The sequence below is a fragment of the Arachis hypogaea genome, chromosome 17 (genome assembly GCF_003086295.3).
Source record: "Arachis hypogaea cultivar Tifrunner chromosome 17, arahy.Tifrunner.gnm2.J5K5, whole genome shotgun sequence".
In the NCBI taxonomy this organism is placed as follows: Eukaryota; Viridiplantae; Streptophyta; class Magnoliopsida; order Fabales; family Fabaceae; genus Arachis; species Arachis hypogaea.
The window spans coordinates 128,051,840-128,070,120 of NC_092052.1; the positions used below are offsets into that span (position 1 = coordinate 128,051,840).

Below are 18,281 nucleotides of genomic sequence, written 5' to 3' on the forward strand. Positions count from 1 at the left end.
AAAAAGTAAAAACTACAACAATTAGGATTTTAAATACTTAAAAATATGGCTTAAGAAAGTTCAAGAATCATGTGTAGTTTTTTTTTTTTAAATGAAATAATTTAATTTTCATGAATTGTAATAATTATTTTCAAGACAATAAACTAGTCTCATTCTGCACGAAAATTTAAATTATAATTACAAATTAATATTATTTGGTATAGGGGTGTCAAAAATTTTCAAGAGGCGGGATCCCCGCAAGGACCGCTTCGAATGGGGCTCCGATGGTAGAGAATTTTTTTCATGGGGATGGAGATGGGGAGCAAAATTTTTCCGAGACAGGCGCAGGGACCCGAGGATCCCCGCCCCATCCCCGATAATTTCCCGAATTGTTAAACTTACTTAAATACCCTTACTTTATTTCTAACATAAGGGGTATTTTAGTAATTTCACCCATTAAAAAATCCTAACCCTATCTTCCCTTCTCACCTTTGTTGCTACGCCGTCTCTAACTCTCTATTCCCACCCAAACCCCAACTCTCCAGACTCTAGTCACTCACTCACTCTCCATTTTGTTCAAACTTCAAAACCCTCACAGCTCGCCACCGGCCATTCTTGCGCCGTCACCCTGGCAGCTTCACTGTGTCGTTCTCTCTCTTCAGGTGCGGCGTCCTTTCTCTCTCTACTTCTGCGTCTGCGTGTTTGCTTCCATTCTCGTCACTATATGTTAACATATTTATGTCTCTGTTGTTTTAACAGAGAACATGAAAATGTTTGTTGAAAGTTGTATGCTGACAATGAAAGAATATTTGATGTTAAAGACTTTATTTTATTGTTTTCTTTATAATGAAAGTTATATTTTAAGATTTTATTTTATGGACTATGATTTGCTATATTGTATTTCTGGACTTATAATCTTATATAAGATATGTTTGTTGTTTTTTACTTTTTTTGATATTTTTTACTATAATTTCCATATGATGTTAAACATAGGGAGATGGAGAATGGGGCCTCGCGAAAAACGCGAGAAACGGGGATGGGGACAATTATCCCCCTATGTCGGGGAATGGGGCGGGGACGAGGATTAATTCTGGGGGCGGGGACGGGGAGGAGGCATCCCCCACTACAAGAAAAAGCGTATTTATCGACGCAAAAAATCGACGGCTATCTCTCCCGTCAATATTTTTCGACGGCTTGCTGTCGATATTTAAAAAAAATAAAATAAAAAAATCGACGGCCTGTTCGTCGATTTTTTTATGATGAATTAAATCCCTATTAAATATCGTCATATTCTCAACGAACCGGTAGGCGAAAATACTTTTATTTTAAAATTGACGGACACGGCGTCGATTTTTATATTTAAAATATCGACTACCTTTCCGTCGATAAATTTAAACAGTTCAGATTAAACGGTGTGGATTTAAGGTATAAAATAGACGCTAAAGGCGTTGCTTTTTTTCAAATTAAAATCGACATAAATGGCGTCGATTTTAGTAACAATCTAAAATTCTCAAATTAATATTATAGACAGAAACAGTGTCGATCTAACTACAAAAAATTATTAAAAATAAAATATTAAAATAGACAACAATGCTGTCTATTATTTTAGCAAAAGATAATTGTTTTTCTTTAAAATCGACGAATCTACTGTCTATTTTAATAATTAAAATATCGACAATTTTTGCCGTCGATAAATTTTAACGATGGAGATCTTCTTTTACAATAGGATAAAAGGTTTAATTTTATTATATAAAATTGACGGTTAATATGTTAATTTTTGTTTTAACTAAAATCGACCAACTTGCCGTCGATTTTTATCAACAAAAAATTATGCCCGCGTTTATTACCCGCATCCTTCGTTTCAATCAATTTCCCAAACATTAACCCCAAACCTCCAGAGACTCAAAGTTCGGAGTAAAGCTGCTGCTGCTTCTTTTTCTCCAATGCTTGAGAGTAGAGACCAGAGACGAAGTCACCGTCACAGAGATATGTTGTGGTTTCTTGTTGTAAAAAAAATTAAAAAGTGAATATTATCCCTTTGATATGTAGGAAATTAAATTCATTAATAATGGACAACCACAAAGTTCTCAAAGGGAGGATGATTCTGATGATCTTGATTACTCGGATGATTATTTAGATGAGTATGAGTAGGTTATTTACTTTAATTTGAATATTTTGTATTATTGGTGGATTGCAATTTAAACAAACATAAGTCTAAGTTTAGTTATTTATCTTGTCTTGGGTCTTTATGTTAGAGGATTATTTATTATTTTGATAAGTTTGTAAACTCATTATCTAATATTTAGTATAAATTTTATTTTTATATTTAAAAGTTTATTTGTCTTGTTATCTAATATTCTGTATAAATTTTATTTCTATATTTAAAAGTTTATCTGCATTAATTGTTTACTAATTTTCAAATAAAAAAATAATTAAAAAATATGGCTATTAAAATCGACGACTCTGTTGCCGCTTTTTAAATTTAAAATAGACAAAATATAGACAAAGAATTTGTCGGTATCTAAATAATTAAATCGACGGCCATTGTGTCGATTTTATTGAATCAAATATCGACAGAAACGCCGTCGATTTTATATAATAATATCGACGGAAAAATTGTCAATTTTATTGAATCAAATATTGACACAAATGGCGTCGATTTTAAATAATAATATCGACGGCTATGTTATCGATTTTAGTAAGTAGACAAAATTTCCAAACTCATATTATAGACGAAAATGCTCTCGATTTTATTAAATTATTATCGACGGCTACGTGAGCCATCGATTTTATTAAAATTTGGAAAAATCAACAAGCTTAATAGCAACCATCTCCGCCGTCCATTTTGCCATCGATTTTTAATATTATCGACGACTTAGCCGTCGATTTGGACGTCGATTTTAACGATGTTTCTTGTAGTGTCCCGCCCCCGTCCCATTGACATCCCTAATTTGGTAATAATATAAATTGGTTTAATTTAAAATAATTAATAATATATTATTGGTACATGAATAGTATTTGATGTATAATTTATTGAATATGGATTATTGATTTATTGATTAAATTTTTCAAATAAAATTTGTAGTATTTGAAAATAATAACTTAATTTTTTATTATTTAAAAATTGAGCAATTTTCTTAAATAAATAAAACGGAGATCAATTTTACCTGATTACACATTTTTTAAAAACGAAGACGCAAATGCATTTTTTCATGAATCTATAGAAACCGCTACTGGCAGTAGCGGATTAGGGGAGAACGTAAACCGCTGCTGGCAGCTGCAGTTTACGTGCATTGGAAGGTGAACAGAAACGCTATAGGTAGCAGCGGTTTCTGTAGAACATGGTTTCGCCATAAACCACTCCAGGCAGTAGCGGTTTATGCATTAGGGGCGTTGAACGTAAACTGCTAGAGGCAGTAGCGGTTTACGTGGATTGTGCGTCTATATAAACCGTGGCATGCAGCCGCGAATTTTATTTGTGTGGCTTTTAGGTTTGGTTAGAGAGAGAAAATTTTAGAGAGAAGGAGGAGCACTTGGAGAGGGGGTTTGGGATTTGTTGAGTGCTTACCTTCAATTAGAGATCATGACAGACGAAGAGAGCTTGTACCGACTGAACGGTGTTGTCCATATTGCCAGTGCCATTGCCGACGAGGTTAGCTTTGTTTTATTTATCTGAGCATTAACATTTATTAGATAGGTTATGGAATGTAGGGTATAGGAGCTAGAATATTAATCTAAACCTTATACTTGAATGTTAGATGTTACTTAGGATGTGGAATGTAGTATCGGTTTATGTTAGGTTAAATGACACTAGAATAAAGGTTAAATAAAATTTTATTTTAGGATTCCAATTTTAATTATTTGGTTTAAAATATAGCTAAGAAACCAGTATTTAGCCAGAAATCGATTTTTATTGAAAACGTGTTTATTTTTTATGTTCCCTTGAAAACTGGGTTTTGAAGTTTATAACCGGTTTTTGAAGTATGCAATGAATCAAAGATTTAACAATTTGATTTTATAATTGAATAATAATTTAATTAATTAATTGTTTAATTGTGTCGTTGTGTGATAATATTTATTTATTTATTCGGCCTAAGTAGTTAAGATTTTTCCATGTTGCATGTAAATTTTAACGTCATGTGTGTCTTTCGTGTATGGCGCAGCCAAGTAGGTGTATCTACAAAGTGAGACGGCAACAAAATATGCCAATGCATGACAGAATCATACCTTATTTAGAGAGAGTTGGTTTGTACCACTTGGCCAGGCTAAACAATCGTTGGTTTTGGTTGGATGAGCCTATGGTTTTGGTTGGATGAGCCTATGGTTAGTGCGTTCATTGAGAGGTGGCGTCCCGAGACGCATACCTTTCATATGCCTTTTGGAGAGTACACAGTGACACTGCAAGATGTGGCGTTTCAGCTTGGGTTGCCTATTGATGGGAGGAATGTTAGTGGTTGCCTTGCAAAGTTTGAAAATTTCATGGAGGGTGGCCGACCATCCTGGAAATGGTTTCAGGAGTTATTCGGTGAGCTGCCACCACCGAATAAGGTCAAGCAGATGACCGTCCACTTCACATGGTTTCATGAGAGGTTTCGAGTATTGCCACAAGATGCGATCGAGGATACTGTTCGCATATGCGCACGTGCCTACATCATGATGTTGTTATCCACTCAGTTATTTGGGGACAAGAGTGCGAATTGGGTTCATATTTGGTGGTTGTCCTTTGTGGCAAATCTTGATGACATTGGGAGTTATAGTTGGGGGTCTGCCGCATTGGCATGGTTGTATCGATGCATGTGTCGGGTGGCAAATAGAAATGTTACCAACTTGGCGGGTCCTCTTCAGTTGCTACAGAGTTGGATATTCTGGCGGTTTCTCTCGTTGCGGCCCTCTGGGTTTGATGATTTTCATTTCTATTAGTATCCAAATATTATTTATTTGATGAAATTTTGTAAAATGTTATATGTGGTTTGACGCATTCAGTTTGTAACGGTTGATTATCATTCAGGTGGGTTGCCTACTTACCTCCAAATGATGGGAAAGAGCAAAGGGTTATAAACTATCGCCTTGCATTAGATCAATTGACCGCTCGAGATGTAAGTATCATATCTGTGAAATTTTTCTCTAGTATTCAAAACTGATAGCACAGTACATTAAATTGATTGTCTTGACATTAAGTTCAACCTTCTTCCTTTTTTCCTTTATCCACTCATTGTCTTCCTTTGACATCACATCTCCATCAACATTTTGCTTTATTGGAATGTCAGGTCCATTGACAATAATTTTCTAGATGTTGTAACCGATTGACTGCACGAAAATTCTCATTCTCTCTTTTCAGTATGAGTAGTTGCTGCCATTAAAGTAGGGAGGTCTATTTTTTGAATGTGGCTCATTGAAACCATTGGGCTGAGGCCTTATATCTATGCATTTGAAGTGTGCTGTATAACACCCTAACTTTTAGCACGTCATGATCGTACCAAAAGTAAGGAATTACTAACCTGTTTTCCTTATTTGCCATTTAATATTGAACCTTTAGTTCGATATCGTGTTTCAGTTTTATAGAAAATCTCGGAAAATTTTTTTGTTTTTGTTTTTTAAAAAAAATCACAAATAAAAAATCATCAAGTAATAACAATCACATAATTATTGATAATAATATATGTGATACAAAAGAATTCAAATGAAACGCAGATACAATTCCTATCCCTCTGTATAAAATAAAATCTTAAATAACAAAGACAAGGGAATTCTATGAAAATAACTCAACACATAAACTTAACTTAAATAAAACTCATAATCGCCCGCAGCTTCAAACTGAGTCTCCGAACATGTGTCACTGAAAGGGTGGAAGATTTTGGGGTGAGAACAAACTACTAGTTCTCAGTAGGGAATAGGAATGCCGTAAAAGTAATGAAATAAAATGCAAATAACTAACTTTACTCAATAAAACTATTTTGTTAAACCTTTGGAAATACTTTTTATTTTTATTTTTACTTCATTAACTTATTACCTTCTTTAAATTTTCGAACTTAAACTAATCTCAATCACAACCTTAGTTCCCAATCATAGAGAAACAATAGCACAAGAGACAGATCAACACACAAACAAATTGCAATAAGACAAACAAGTCAAGCAGCACAATCACAGAGAAAATATAACAAGCAAAACAAGACCAAATGCCAATGCGCAATCAATATGATACATGTTTGTCCTAAGCAGGCCATGAGCTCATGCGTCGGTTGTCTACCCGCAACTCGACGTTATTCAGAGTGAACCCCGAATATGGTTCCTTTACTGTGTCAATTAGACACATTGGCATCACAGTTACTCGTGTCAATTAGGCCTCATTATAATAACATTTTAATGTGTATCACAGTAAGGAACAGTGCTATCAATTAGGCGAACATTCCCGCATTAGTAATCTCAGGCTATCCGTTAGGCGGGCCCTTTCACATTAGCAATTTGGCACAAGGCCCACTCACATTTCATTTTCATGAATCATAATCTACTTCAGTTATTTATTTCATTCATGACTTTTCATTATTCCTCCACATCACCGCTTAACAAAACATACCTCCGCATCACCTTATTATTATTCACACCTCCGCATCACCACATATTCCTTCACTTATCATACCTCAAAACATTAGTTTCTAGGCAGCCAAACTTCTTTAACATTTAATAACAATTCCTTTCCTTAATAAATCGGACTAAGTTATTACTTAAACAAGAAATTTTTCTCAGTAGAATAAACTTAAAACATAACTCTTTTCCTGATAAATTGAAAGCCAAATAGAATGAGTTTTAAATCAAATTCTCTTTTGATTAACACTTTAAGCAAAGCCTCAAAGTTTTATAAAAATTTCTACAGTATTTCCTCTAAAATTCAGGCTTTGTCACCCTTCAAGGGTCCCAACAAATCATTTTCAATTCTCAAAGATCATTCCTAATAAACCAGACAATCCAAATTAAACCGAGAAATTAACATGACTAGAAATTCTAGTAACAATCACTACGTCAATCTAAACTCAATTCATAAAACTTAATTCATATTTCAGTTTAACAAATAACACCAAATTAAACACCGTCCACAACCAGAATTCAACCAATCCTCATCAACTAGTCATACTAAACACTTATAAATCATTTGCAATTATTCAATCAGCCTTTTGGGCATTCTTAAATTGAAAACGGTTAACTTTAAAATAAAACCCCTACCTTAATTAGTCAAAGCCGCAGAATTTAAACGCCACAAACCCTCTTATTCTAAATTCACAGCAGCAGCGGCTTAGAACCAACAGTAGCAATAGCAGTAACATTATCAATAATCATAGCTATAGGGGCTGAAATGAAATAAAACGAGAATAGGGTAACAAATGAAATAGAAGCAGAGCAAGAATGGAAACAGAGCAAATTAGAGGAAGGGATCTAGACCATATCAGAGGTACTTCGACGGCATCCCCTTTTTTTTTTGAAACTGCAATGGTGATCATGGCAGCAGCGGTGGCGGCTGAACAGCCCTCTGCCTCTCGGCACAAACCTCACATGACTCCTTTCCTTGTTCTCAAGACCCCTCTCTCCTTTCGCACATGCAACAGATGATGGCAGCTATAGAAGTAGCGGTAGTGCTAGAGCCTTCGGTGGTGACGACGGGGTCACGACGTGGCGGCGGTGACGGAACACAACAGCAGTGACGGTTCTAATGGCGACTGGTCCCTCAGCGGTGGCAGAACTTGACGGCTCTTCTCCTCCGACGCGGGCTCTCTCCTTCTCGCGACAACGCCGGCGACGACTCCCTACGGATGGCGACTGGGCGGCGCGATTCCTTCTTCCATCGCGGTCCTCTCTCTCGCCTCAGTTTTGATCCGTGATGAGGATGACTTCGCGGACAGCAACGGCAGCAAGGCGCGGCTTCCCCTCCTCTCCTCTTCTCCCTTTGGTTATCACTCTCAGATCTCTTTCTCCCCCTCTATGTATGTTTATGTGTCTGTGTGCATGTTTGTTTATTTGTTGTGTGTGCTGTGAGTGAGTGGCGGTGAGAAAGGGTGTAGTGGAGAATGAACAGGTGGTAGGGGGAGGGGGTTACATGTGTGTGTGGGTTGGGTAGAAGGGGGTTAGGGTTAGTGAATTAGGAGTTAGGGTTTAGAATTGAGAATTTAAGATTTGAGTAGAGTTCTAATTTAAAACCCAATTTAATCAATTTAATCAATATAATTAATTTTAAGAATACTATTTTATTTTATAAATTACAAATTATTTGTAATTAAATACTTTAATTTAAAATTATAGATAAATAAATAATTTTTTTTAGTTCATAATATTAATCAAAATTTTAAATTATTTCAATTTAAATTATATACAAAACTCTCTTTCATCTCTAATTACTAAAACTCTGAATTCTAATTAAGCAAAAAAATTAATTTTAGTAAATCAAAAATATCTAATTATAATTGAAACTTATATAAAATCAAATTAATTTAAAACATGAAGTCTCATAACCTTTCAAAAATAAAATCATATATAAAAATATAAAGGGTAAAGTATACTTTTTGTCCCTGAAGTTTCACAAAAATTTTTAAAATATCCCTAAATTTTATTTTATTTCAATTTTATCCCAAAAGTTTTCGATTTGCATCAAATATGCCCCTAACGGCTAATTTTTCAAAAAATTTAAGACCAATTCAACAACAATTTCATAAGAACAACCCTCAACACAAGCGAATCAAGCATAATTTTTATGCATTATTGTTAGATTGGTCTTAATTTTTTTGAAAATTTAGCCGGTAGGGTATATTTGATGCAAATCGAAAACTTTTGGGACAAAATTGAAATAAAATAAAACTTAGGGATATTTTTGAAACTTTTGTTAAACTTCAAGGACAAAAAATATACTTTACCCAAATATAAATAATTTATTATTTATTTTTTAAGAATCTGGGGTCTTACATGCTGCAACAACATGAATTTGAGCTAAAAATTGAATCATGGACCTGCATCACTAACACATATTAAATTAATGGGAAAATGACAAATTAGTCTCTGAGCTTTTAAATCGGGGACAAATTCATCCCTGAAGATCTAAAAATACTAAAATGCCCCTTACTATTCAAAACGTGTGACGGATCGATCCTTCCATGCAAAATGCTCTCCCAGACATAACGGAAAGGGGTGATCTGTTGCTTATTTGGTGTGTGTTGGGCCTAGACTACCGTAACGGTACACATGTAAGCAAGGTGGATTGAGGTTAGGGACGAATTGGTCCCTGGATGGAAAGACGACGTCGCTTTTCTATTTCCCCTATTTGTTCAAATGGAACTCGTTCGCCATTACCGTTGTTCATTTCTGTGAGTGGTTGAGTGTGGGGGTATTGTGCAAGCTTAAATGGCCAGTGACGGAGCCTCATTCAACTCACGACGCGTTCGACTGCCGCCAACCGTGAAATGCGTGGAAGCTTCAGAGGAGAAGGACGAGATTGCTCCGACGTGTAAATGCGGTGTGTACGCCATATTGTACAAATCGAGGACGACGACGAACCCCAACAGATTGTTCTTTGGGTGTCCATTCTTTAAGGTATGTTGGTGATTTGATTTGGTCAGTTTGATTATAGGGGAGTTGATTATGTTCTATTTGTTTTGGAACGATGAACATGCAGTTGAAAAATCACAGTCACTGCAAGTTCTTCTTATGGCTGGATGATCATGTTTCAACAATAAGAGTCCTTGAAAAGTTTATTACGGAGAACGAGGTTGATGATCTAAAAGTGTATCTTGGAAAGAAGGTAGTGGAACAGAAGCTGATTGATTTGGAGAAGAAGGTGTTGTATCTAGAGAGGAAGAAGAATGTTAATCTGTATTTGGTTATTCTAGCAGTGGTTTGTGTAATTTTTGCTTCTGCCATTGTCAATCTTGGCTGAAAAGTAGGTAAAAAATGATGTAATGTAGTATGGGATGAGTTTCCATTTTGTTGTATGCTATTCGAACAAAAAATGTTGTAAGCTAAATTATGATGTATTCAGCAAAGTGATTGCCCTAAGCAAGTGAGTGGCATAATTATTTAGAGATATGATTATATATGTAAAGCATAATTTAATCTCATGAAAGAGTTGTTAATATTAACAAAAGAAGTCAACTACATGTCTATTGCCAAAGTAAGGCATAACTTAAGCCTGCTAGCTATAGATAATCACATTGTTTTCAAAAAGAGTTGCTTAGTAAAATAACAGTGTTTCTCAAAAAGGTGTTGATGTCATGACTAAAGTCTAAACATGTAGCATTAACTACTTGGCTTGTGTAGTCCTGGAGTGGGGATGAACTTAAACAGCCGTTGAGTTGCTTTGCCTGCTGCTGCCAAAGTCTGTGGAGATGCTCCTGATGTAGTTGGTTGTTGTGGAGAGGGGAGATGCTGCTCACTCTGGGCAGGTGGCACAGGCTGCGAGGGTTTATTTGTCACAGGCTTCCTCCTAACTGGTTGCTTAGGCCTAAATGTCCCTCGTGCAGGGCGTGATGTAGACTGGGCTGGGGGCTTGAATGGTGCTTTTGGAGGCATTGATTGTGTCTCAACCGCTGCTACTGAGGAACTAGATTCTTGCTCATTCATCGGTGCAGCGTTTGCATTGGAATTACCCTGCATGAAGGTCGAAACAAGTGTGAAATGCAATGAAACCAGCAAGCAAAAACAATGAAATGTCACCAAAATTGTTACCTCATTAGCAACTGATTGATTAGCAGAATTTTGTTCAACATGAGGAGGGTTCGTAGCAGCAGGGGGACTCTGTTCCACACTCTGAGATGAGGCATTGTGTAAAATGTATCCAGTTAGTTTAAATAGTCCCAATGAAGCACATTATATTATAAGACATTTAAAACAATGAAGTATTAAAATATAGACAAATAGCACCTAACTAAAACTAAAATAGACACTTAAATCCCTAAGTTTATTATCGGGGGGACAATTACATCCCTGGGAGAGTAAGAATTACCTCTTTCTCGGGGGCTGACTGTGACAAAAATAGAACCACAAGTGATTGAGAGTCCTTGGCCTTTGTTTTTGATTTTTTCATCTTTGGCTTCCAGTTTAGGTTGGATGGGGTCCCTTTGCACGTCTTGTAGTTGTGTCCCCTCTCACCACTCTTGCTACATGTGACATAGAAACTCCTCTTCAATTTGTCACCATCAATAACAGCCTCAGCTGGGTCTTTCTGTCTGTTATGCACCTTGGGACGTCCAATTGGCCTTTTTAACACAGGTGGAGCAGGCTTAGTAAACTCAGACCTTATCCAGTATTCCTCACTCGTTACTGGCCGGATGAAGTGCTCGTATGTCTTTCTAATGGACTCCATACATAGCCATGGATGAACATAATCATCGGGATTATCATGCCATTTTCTGATTGCTGCTATAGCATGAATGCACGACATCCCTTTACAGCAGGACAGCAGTTTCACAACAACAGAATGGCATAAACATGACTAATAGTTGAATGAATAATATAAATTCACAGCATAGCTAACAGATTCACAGCTTAGTTAATATCAACAGATTCACAGCATGTTAATTAGATTCACACCAAGCATGTCCAAATTCACAACATGGTTAACATCATCTATGAGTAAAATTGAAATTCACATCAACTATGAATTCACAGCAGGCTTAAATTAAAAAATACACAGCATGGTAATATTGAAATTCAGGAACCTGACTGACCAGTGAGTTGCCATTTGTTACACGAGCAGCTGTGTTTGATCAGATCCACATCAACTTTGGATCCCTTTTGAGTGACTTCAAACCGTTTGTGCTCGTTATCACCAATCCACTCCGCTGCCCATTTGTTGCTTGGTTTGATAAGCCTCTGTAGCCTTTTCTCTTGCACTGGCGCCTGTTTTCCTTCATGAGTCCCCAGAAGTTTCTTGTGTTGAACCATTCGCCGCATCATATAGCACCGTAACTCCTCGCACATTGTAAGTATGGGCTTGCTTCTGTACTTCACCACCTTTGCGTTAAACGACTCGCACATGTTGTTTCTTAGGTTGTCGACCTTGGGACCATGGCTAAAGTATGCTCTAACCCGGGTAGCAGGTTCAAATTTCATAAAATAGGCCCAAGTATCCTTGTTCACTACTTTCAGTCTTTCCATGGTTATCTTGAACTCTGAGATGGTTATGCATCTAGCACAGTCCCACACAATTTCTCTTATATACAGATCCTTGAATCGGTTTATGAAATTCTTCCACATATGCATGACGCAGTTTCTAACATGTGCACCAGGCATTACCTCTTTCAGTGCAGGTAGCAGTCCCTAACAACAATGAAGGCATGAAGCCATGTTTACAACAATATATAATCCAGTAAATGACTAAGACAACAAACACAAAATGACAAAAATGGAACTAACCTTCTGTTGATCCGACATAAAATTCCAACCGTAGTTGCCTACATCACCAATATCCTCCTGTAAGCATGTTAGGAACCACTTCCAAGATTCTTTGTTCTCGGATCTTGCAACTGCGTATGCAACGACGTAAAATCGGTTGTTGGCATCCTGTGCAATAGCAGAAAGTAGTTGTCCCCCATGGTATGTTTTAAGAAATGCTCCATCTAGGTAGATCAATGGTCTGCAGCCACTCTTGAATCCCTACTTGCAGGCCTTAAAACAAACATATAACTTGTCAAACATAGGGGCTGCTTGAGACTGAGGAATCAGGTCTAGCAATGCAGAAGACCCAGGGTTACTTCTATGTATCTCTAATAAGTAATCCCTCAATTTGCTGTACTATTGCCTTTCTTACCCATCATCCTCTCCCTTGCCTCCTTCACAGCTCTATACACCATCTTTGGGTGTGCAGTAAGGTCAAAGTCCTCCCTTAGAAAATCAATAGCTTCATGGGTTGTCATATGTGGGTGCGTTGCCATCCTCTTCTCCACCTTTTTACTAATCCAGTGTTAATCAGTGGTATTGCTTCCAAGGTCCCTTGCACAAGTGTGCTCGTTTCTATAAGTCTTGACTTGGAAGCATTGTAGTTTCCGATTGTAAGACAAGTGGGCAATCCAACCACAGTCTTCGTCCTTGCATCCAACCCTAACTCTTTCCTTATCATTCTTTATCCACACCAACTCCCGGCCTTCAGAAATAAAGGTGTCCTTTACCACCTCTTTGAACCTCTCAATTGTTGAAAACCTTGTTCCAAGCTTAAATCTTCCCTCTCCGAAACTATATTGGTCATTGAACTCAGGCCAATGATGTTTGTTTCCCTCATCATCAGAAGAGACAGGTGTATGCAGCTCCTCAGATTCATACTCCCATACAATATCATTACCATCCATGTCTACATCACTCACGTAGTCTACTAGTGCTGGCCTTGCTCCTTTGGCCCTATTGGGCTCCATTGCAGGCCTAGATATATTAGGCTCCCCTGCAGGCCTACTTCGACTGGGCTGTCCACCAGGCCCACCTGCCTCGGGCTCATGGGCAGGCCCTTTCTTTCTTGTAGCAGACCTTGTTCTTTGAGACACACGTCGCGCTTGCTTCCTGGGTTGCTTACTTGGCTGAGGGGTTCTCTTAGAGGAATGAGGCACTTGTTTCCTCTTCCATCTGCCAGACACAGACCCACTGACAACATCTTCCCCACTATCACTGTTACTTTCATCACCGGGAGGTGGAGGTGCATATGGCTCATCCTCTGCGCTCTTGTAACTATCGTGCTCCGTCGACGACTCACCCAATTCATCCACCTTGACACCAACATCATCTTCCTCTGCCTCAACGTTTTCCTTACCAGCACAATCTACAGGATCTGGGTCATCAATAGGATGATAAAAAATATATAGAACTCATCAGTATCTTTGTTTGTCATCTTTGCTTGGCGCATCTGGTTGATGTCTGCATCTCCCCTCAGAACATGCAGCCCTGACTCTATATCCTTACTCTTTGGATCATACCAGTATGCCTCCTTGTATGATTGATATCCCAGTCCTTTGAACAGTGTTATCAAATCACCGAAATTTACAAAATCCATGTCCATGGGGGGGGGGACCTCTCAACCTTACCATCGAGATAAACTAACTCACCAGTCGGAGCCCGTTGAAAGTAGCCCCGTGATGGAAAACAGGAATCACAAAAATATCTACCATCTGCATTATTGTTTGATTCAACGATTACCACTAAGCATTAGCAAATACACAACTACCTAAGCCATAAACCACACACAACTCATCTTCCATGCCCCTCCCAACACTACATTACACCTAAACCCCAACCCACGACATGCACAGCAGATAACGTTCGAAAGTAACAGTCGCATTCAATTTCGCATTAAGGGTACTTACCACTACCGATGACACCCGCAACTCAACCGACGAAGCTTCACTAGCGCAACGTTACACGAAGACGACGACGGGAAGAAGATCAATCGTTTTTTTTTTAGGGAAAAGATCATACATATGTGTGTTAGGGCTTCTTTGGAATTGTGTGTGATTGACATGGGCTTCTTTGGAATTGTGACGAAACTCAAGGACTACAGCCAACGTTCTCAAAACGTTGCCGTTTTCAATCATAAGGACCTATTTGTCCAAGACTTTTTTCAAACGGGCACACCAAGCTTCCTCAACGGTCTCGTCTTGCCACCTAGGCCCAACACACGCCAAATAAGCGACAGATCACCCCCTCTCCGTTACGTCTAGGAGAGCATTTTGCATGGAAGGATCGATCCGTCACACGTTTTGAATAGTAAGGGCGTTTTAGTATTTTTTAGATATTCAGGGATGGATTTGTCCCCGATTTAAAAGCTTAGGGACTAATTTGTCCTTTTCCTTAAATTAATTTTAAACTTTTAACCAATGAATATTTGTCATCGTATCTTATAACCCAAAATCAATCTTATTTCAACTGTCTTTAAAAAAAAATATCTTTAATAATATATTTAATATATTTTTTTATGAAATACATTTAATAATTTACTAACAAAAATGTGATTATGGCAAGTAATTAAATATTATAAATTTTACTTAGATAATTACTTTAATAATTTATCTTTAATAATAGGTTTAATAATTTGACAATTCTCTCATATGTGTAAAATTTTTAATTATAGTAAAAGTTTAAAATATGTTAAAAAAACACTAAAGTGACTGATAAACTTTTTACTTAAAGGAATAATGTATTTTCTTGTTTAATTTTATCTTTTTTTTTCACACGTGTTTAATTTAGTCTCTTTATATATTATTTTTTAATTTATTATAATTGGTTTCACAACATTTATTCTATTATATTTATAGCTTTATTATTCATCTTACAAATTAATCTAATTTGTTAACCGATATAATTAATTATAGGTAATTTTTTTAGATAAAATAATTATAATTGATATAATTCATATCGCTATCTTCTTTAAATAAATAATTGAAAAAAATAGGTTTTAAGCCTCTGTGTAAAGTAGAATAAAATACATAAACTAAACATGTATAAATCTAGGTATTGTAAAATTTTATTAACAATTGTTTGTACAAAGTTATTAATTTATAAGACAATATTAACAATTGAAATAAATTAATACCGTAAAACTCAATTTATAATTAGTGCCTATTTTAAAATAATTAATGAATTTTTATTTTTTTAATTATTAATAATTTAAATAATAAAATAATATCCTATAACTTATTTTATTGTCTATTTTAAGTAATTACTAACATTTAATTGTTAAATTATTTTTTTGTCTTATTTATTATTCATATATTTCACCAATTATATTAATAACCAAATAAATTAAATTAACCACGGTAATTATATATAACTTTTTCAACATAACTTTGACTAATCACCATAACCTTTTTAATTTGGGATTAACTTATATTTAATTTAGTATTATTTTTGTCAAAAAAAATTTATTTCACCCTATTTTAAATTATATATAATAATTTATGTTTCAAAACTTTTGATAGAATCTTTCTTTTTTTGTTTTATTTATATTTTTCTCTTAAAAGAATATGATTTACATCATTATACATATTTAATATATATCACTGAATTTACAGTATGCATGCTTTAATTGATTTAATGTTATGATAAATTATAATTCCAATTAGTAAATAAATTAGAAGATATATGCCTAGAAAAATTGATTAAAAATAAAACATCATATAATATTTAAGATGAAGGATCATTTTCTGAGCTGCACCGCGTAGAAAAGAGGAACAAAAGCAGTGGTTGAGGTGTTTGTGTACGATCATTTGAAACATTTAGATGAAAATGAATAAGAGGATCTTTTAGGATAAAAGTAAAGGTGTTGAAGAGATCATCAACATGACCATGCTTAGCTTACGACGAATGAAGAGGTGTGAATCTTTTGTGTTGTTGATGGCTATGTCAGAAATTACATGAGGTTTTTTTTTATTTTTGTGTTACTTTCTTAAATTATCTGTTTTATGGTTGTGTGATACTTTGTTCCATTTTAATGTGTTGAGTTTTTTGTTTAAAAAAAAATATATTTAAGATGAATTGGTGATGATCATACACCAAAACAAAATGCCGTATTATTAATAATACAAATGAAGATAGCATTTTGATATGCTTAGAATACTACAATATGCAAAAGTCTAAAAGATAAATATCTAACTTTATTGCTAAAAAATTTGGATTATACCACGTAAACTTTATCTTTATATCACTAAGTCTTTTCAAATTAATTATCTATATTATTAATGGTCAATAACATGAAAATAAATAATAAAAATAAATAAATTTTAATCACAATAGCACCTAAAAAATTAGTTTTAAATTTAATTCAGACAAAAGAAAATAAAAATTTTATATATATTAGGATAAAAGTAAATATTTTATAAATTGCATGAAAAATATGAAGAACAACAAAAATATAAAAAAAATAAAAAAATACAAAATATAAAAAAAGAAAAAGATTATTATTACCTTTTAATAAAAAAGAACGAAAGACCTATAAAATTTACCAAATGAAAGTATTAAATATAGTTTAGTAGAACGAATAAAAAATTAAAATTAGGATAGAAAATTGAATGAAATACTTCAAATAACTTTATATATATGGAATTCTTTTTTTTGGCCTTGATTCTTTTTAGGAGTAAAATATTAAAAATTGATTGAAAAATTAAAATAATATAAAGTCTTAAAGAATAATATTAGAAGATAAAAAAAATTATAATAGACAAATAGATTAAGAAAAATAAAACACAAATATTATTTGAACATTCTAAAGAACGAAACAAAACAAAAGAATTATCCAAAAAATGAAAGACATGAAAAATATTAAATAAAAAAACATAAAATTATATGTAAGCAAATTAAAATAATGTATTTAATATAATTTATAGGAAAAAAATCTATGTTATTCATTTAAATATTAATCATATCGTATAATTGAAAAATTAAATTTAATATATTAGTAACAAAATTTTAAAGCTAACGTAAAACATTATTATTTTTATGGAAAAAAACTTATTAATGAACTAGATTAACATTAGCATATTAATATAATTATGTTTATTATGTTAAGTGTTTCCTTAACTTGCATCACATTTGTAGGGATAACACACATTCGCCCTACTCCAACGGCGAAATCCCAAAAGAATAATGTTTTCTTACCTTGCATCACCTTTGTAGGGATAACACACCTTCGCCCTACTCCAACGGCGAAATTTCAAAGGCATAATGTTTCCTTATGAATTTTCAGTATGGTCCGAAGGGGGATCATCATGGCGACAGAGTTGTCATAGGTGAGGCAGCGGATGGCAGAGGTTTGGAACTTGGTGTTAAAGGAGGTGACCTCGCGGGTTTGTAGGAAGAGCTTGAAGAGTTCAAAAGAAGAAGCAACCACGGTGGGCATGGAGCCAAAATAGAGGGAGAAGATAGGGCCATGGCGCTCGGAGAGACGGATGAGGGAGTGGTGAATGAGAGGGTCCAAGAGGTGGAGGTGTCCCACTAAAGGGAGGCTAGACTTTGGGCTCGGAGGATTTGGAATTTCACCGTTGGAGTAGGGCGAGGGTGCATAAAGAGTGTTATCACTAAGAAGGTGATTGCAAGTCGAAGAAACATTATTCCTTTGGGATTTTGCCGTTGGAGTAGGGTGAAGGTGTGTTATCGCTGCAAAGGTGATGCAAGTTAAGGAAACATTATTCCTTTGGGATTTTGCCGTTGGAGTACAAGATGTCTCTGGTACGGGTTGAGAGATGGATTGAGAACTTGCGGGTTGAGGCAGATGCCAGATCACTTGACTGGAGCAATGGGGAGGTACCTGCAAAGCCACTCCGACGCTCAAGTCAGAATGGATCTGAGAGGTA

At 35.3% G+C, this 18,281-nt stretch overlaps 2 protein-coding genes across 2 annotated transcripts; one reads left to right on the plus strand and one right to left on the minus strand.

Annotated features, from left to right (window-relative positions):
• Window positions 1–4,299: 4,299 nt before the first annotated feature.
• Window positions 4,300–7,673, plus strand: LOC112763933 (serine/threonine-protein phosphatase 7 long form homolog). Its single transcript, XM_025809473.1, has 3 exons — window positions 4,300–4,874; window positions 4,988–5,075; window positions 7,578–7,673. Exons 1-3 carry the CDS (start codon window positions 4,300–4,302, stop codon window positions 7,671–7,673), a joined length of 759 nt encoding a protein of 252 aa, XP_025665258.1.
• Window positions 7,674–11,664: 3,991 nt separating this feature from the next.
• On the minus strand, window positions 11,665–12,869 carry LOC140180760 (uncharacterized). Its single transcript, XM_072222053.1, has 3 exons — window positions 12,783–12,869; window positions 12,370–12,609; window positions 11,665–12,273 (listed from the first exon to the last, which is right to left on the minus strand). Exons 1-3 carry the CDS (start codon window positions 12,867–12,869, stop codon window positions 11,665–11,667), a joined length of 936 nt encoding a protein of 311 aa, XP_072078154.1.
• Between the last annotated feature and the right edge of the window lie 5,412 nt (window positions 12,870–18,281).

Coding starts and splice junctions, on each gene's coding strand:
- LOC112763933 (XM_025809473.1), top strand. CDS start 4,300: ATGGTTAGTGCGTTCATTGAGAGGTGGCGTCCCGAGACGCATACCTTT. Junction 4,875..4,987: donor CTCTCGTTGCGGCCCTCTGG/GTTTGATGATTT, acceptor ATTATCATTCAG/GTGGGTTGCCTACTTACCTC. Junction 5,076..7,577: donor ATCAATTGACCGCTCGAGAT/GTAAGTATCATA, acceptor CACATGCAACAG/ATGATGGCAGCTATAGAAGT.
- LOC140180760 (XM_072222053.1), bottom strand. CDS start 12,869: ATGACAACCCATGAAGCTATTGATTTTCTAAGGGAGGACTTTGACCTT. Junction 12,610..12,782: donor TGTATAGAGCTGTGAAGGAG/GCAAGGGAGAGG, acceptor GCCTGCAAGTAG/GGATTCAAGAGTGGCTGCAG. Junction 12,274..12,369: donor TTATGTCGGATCAACAGAAG/GTTAGTTCCATT, acceptor CATTGTTGTTAG/GGACTGCTACCTGCACTGAA.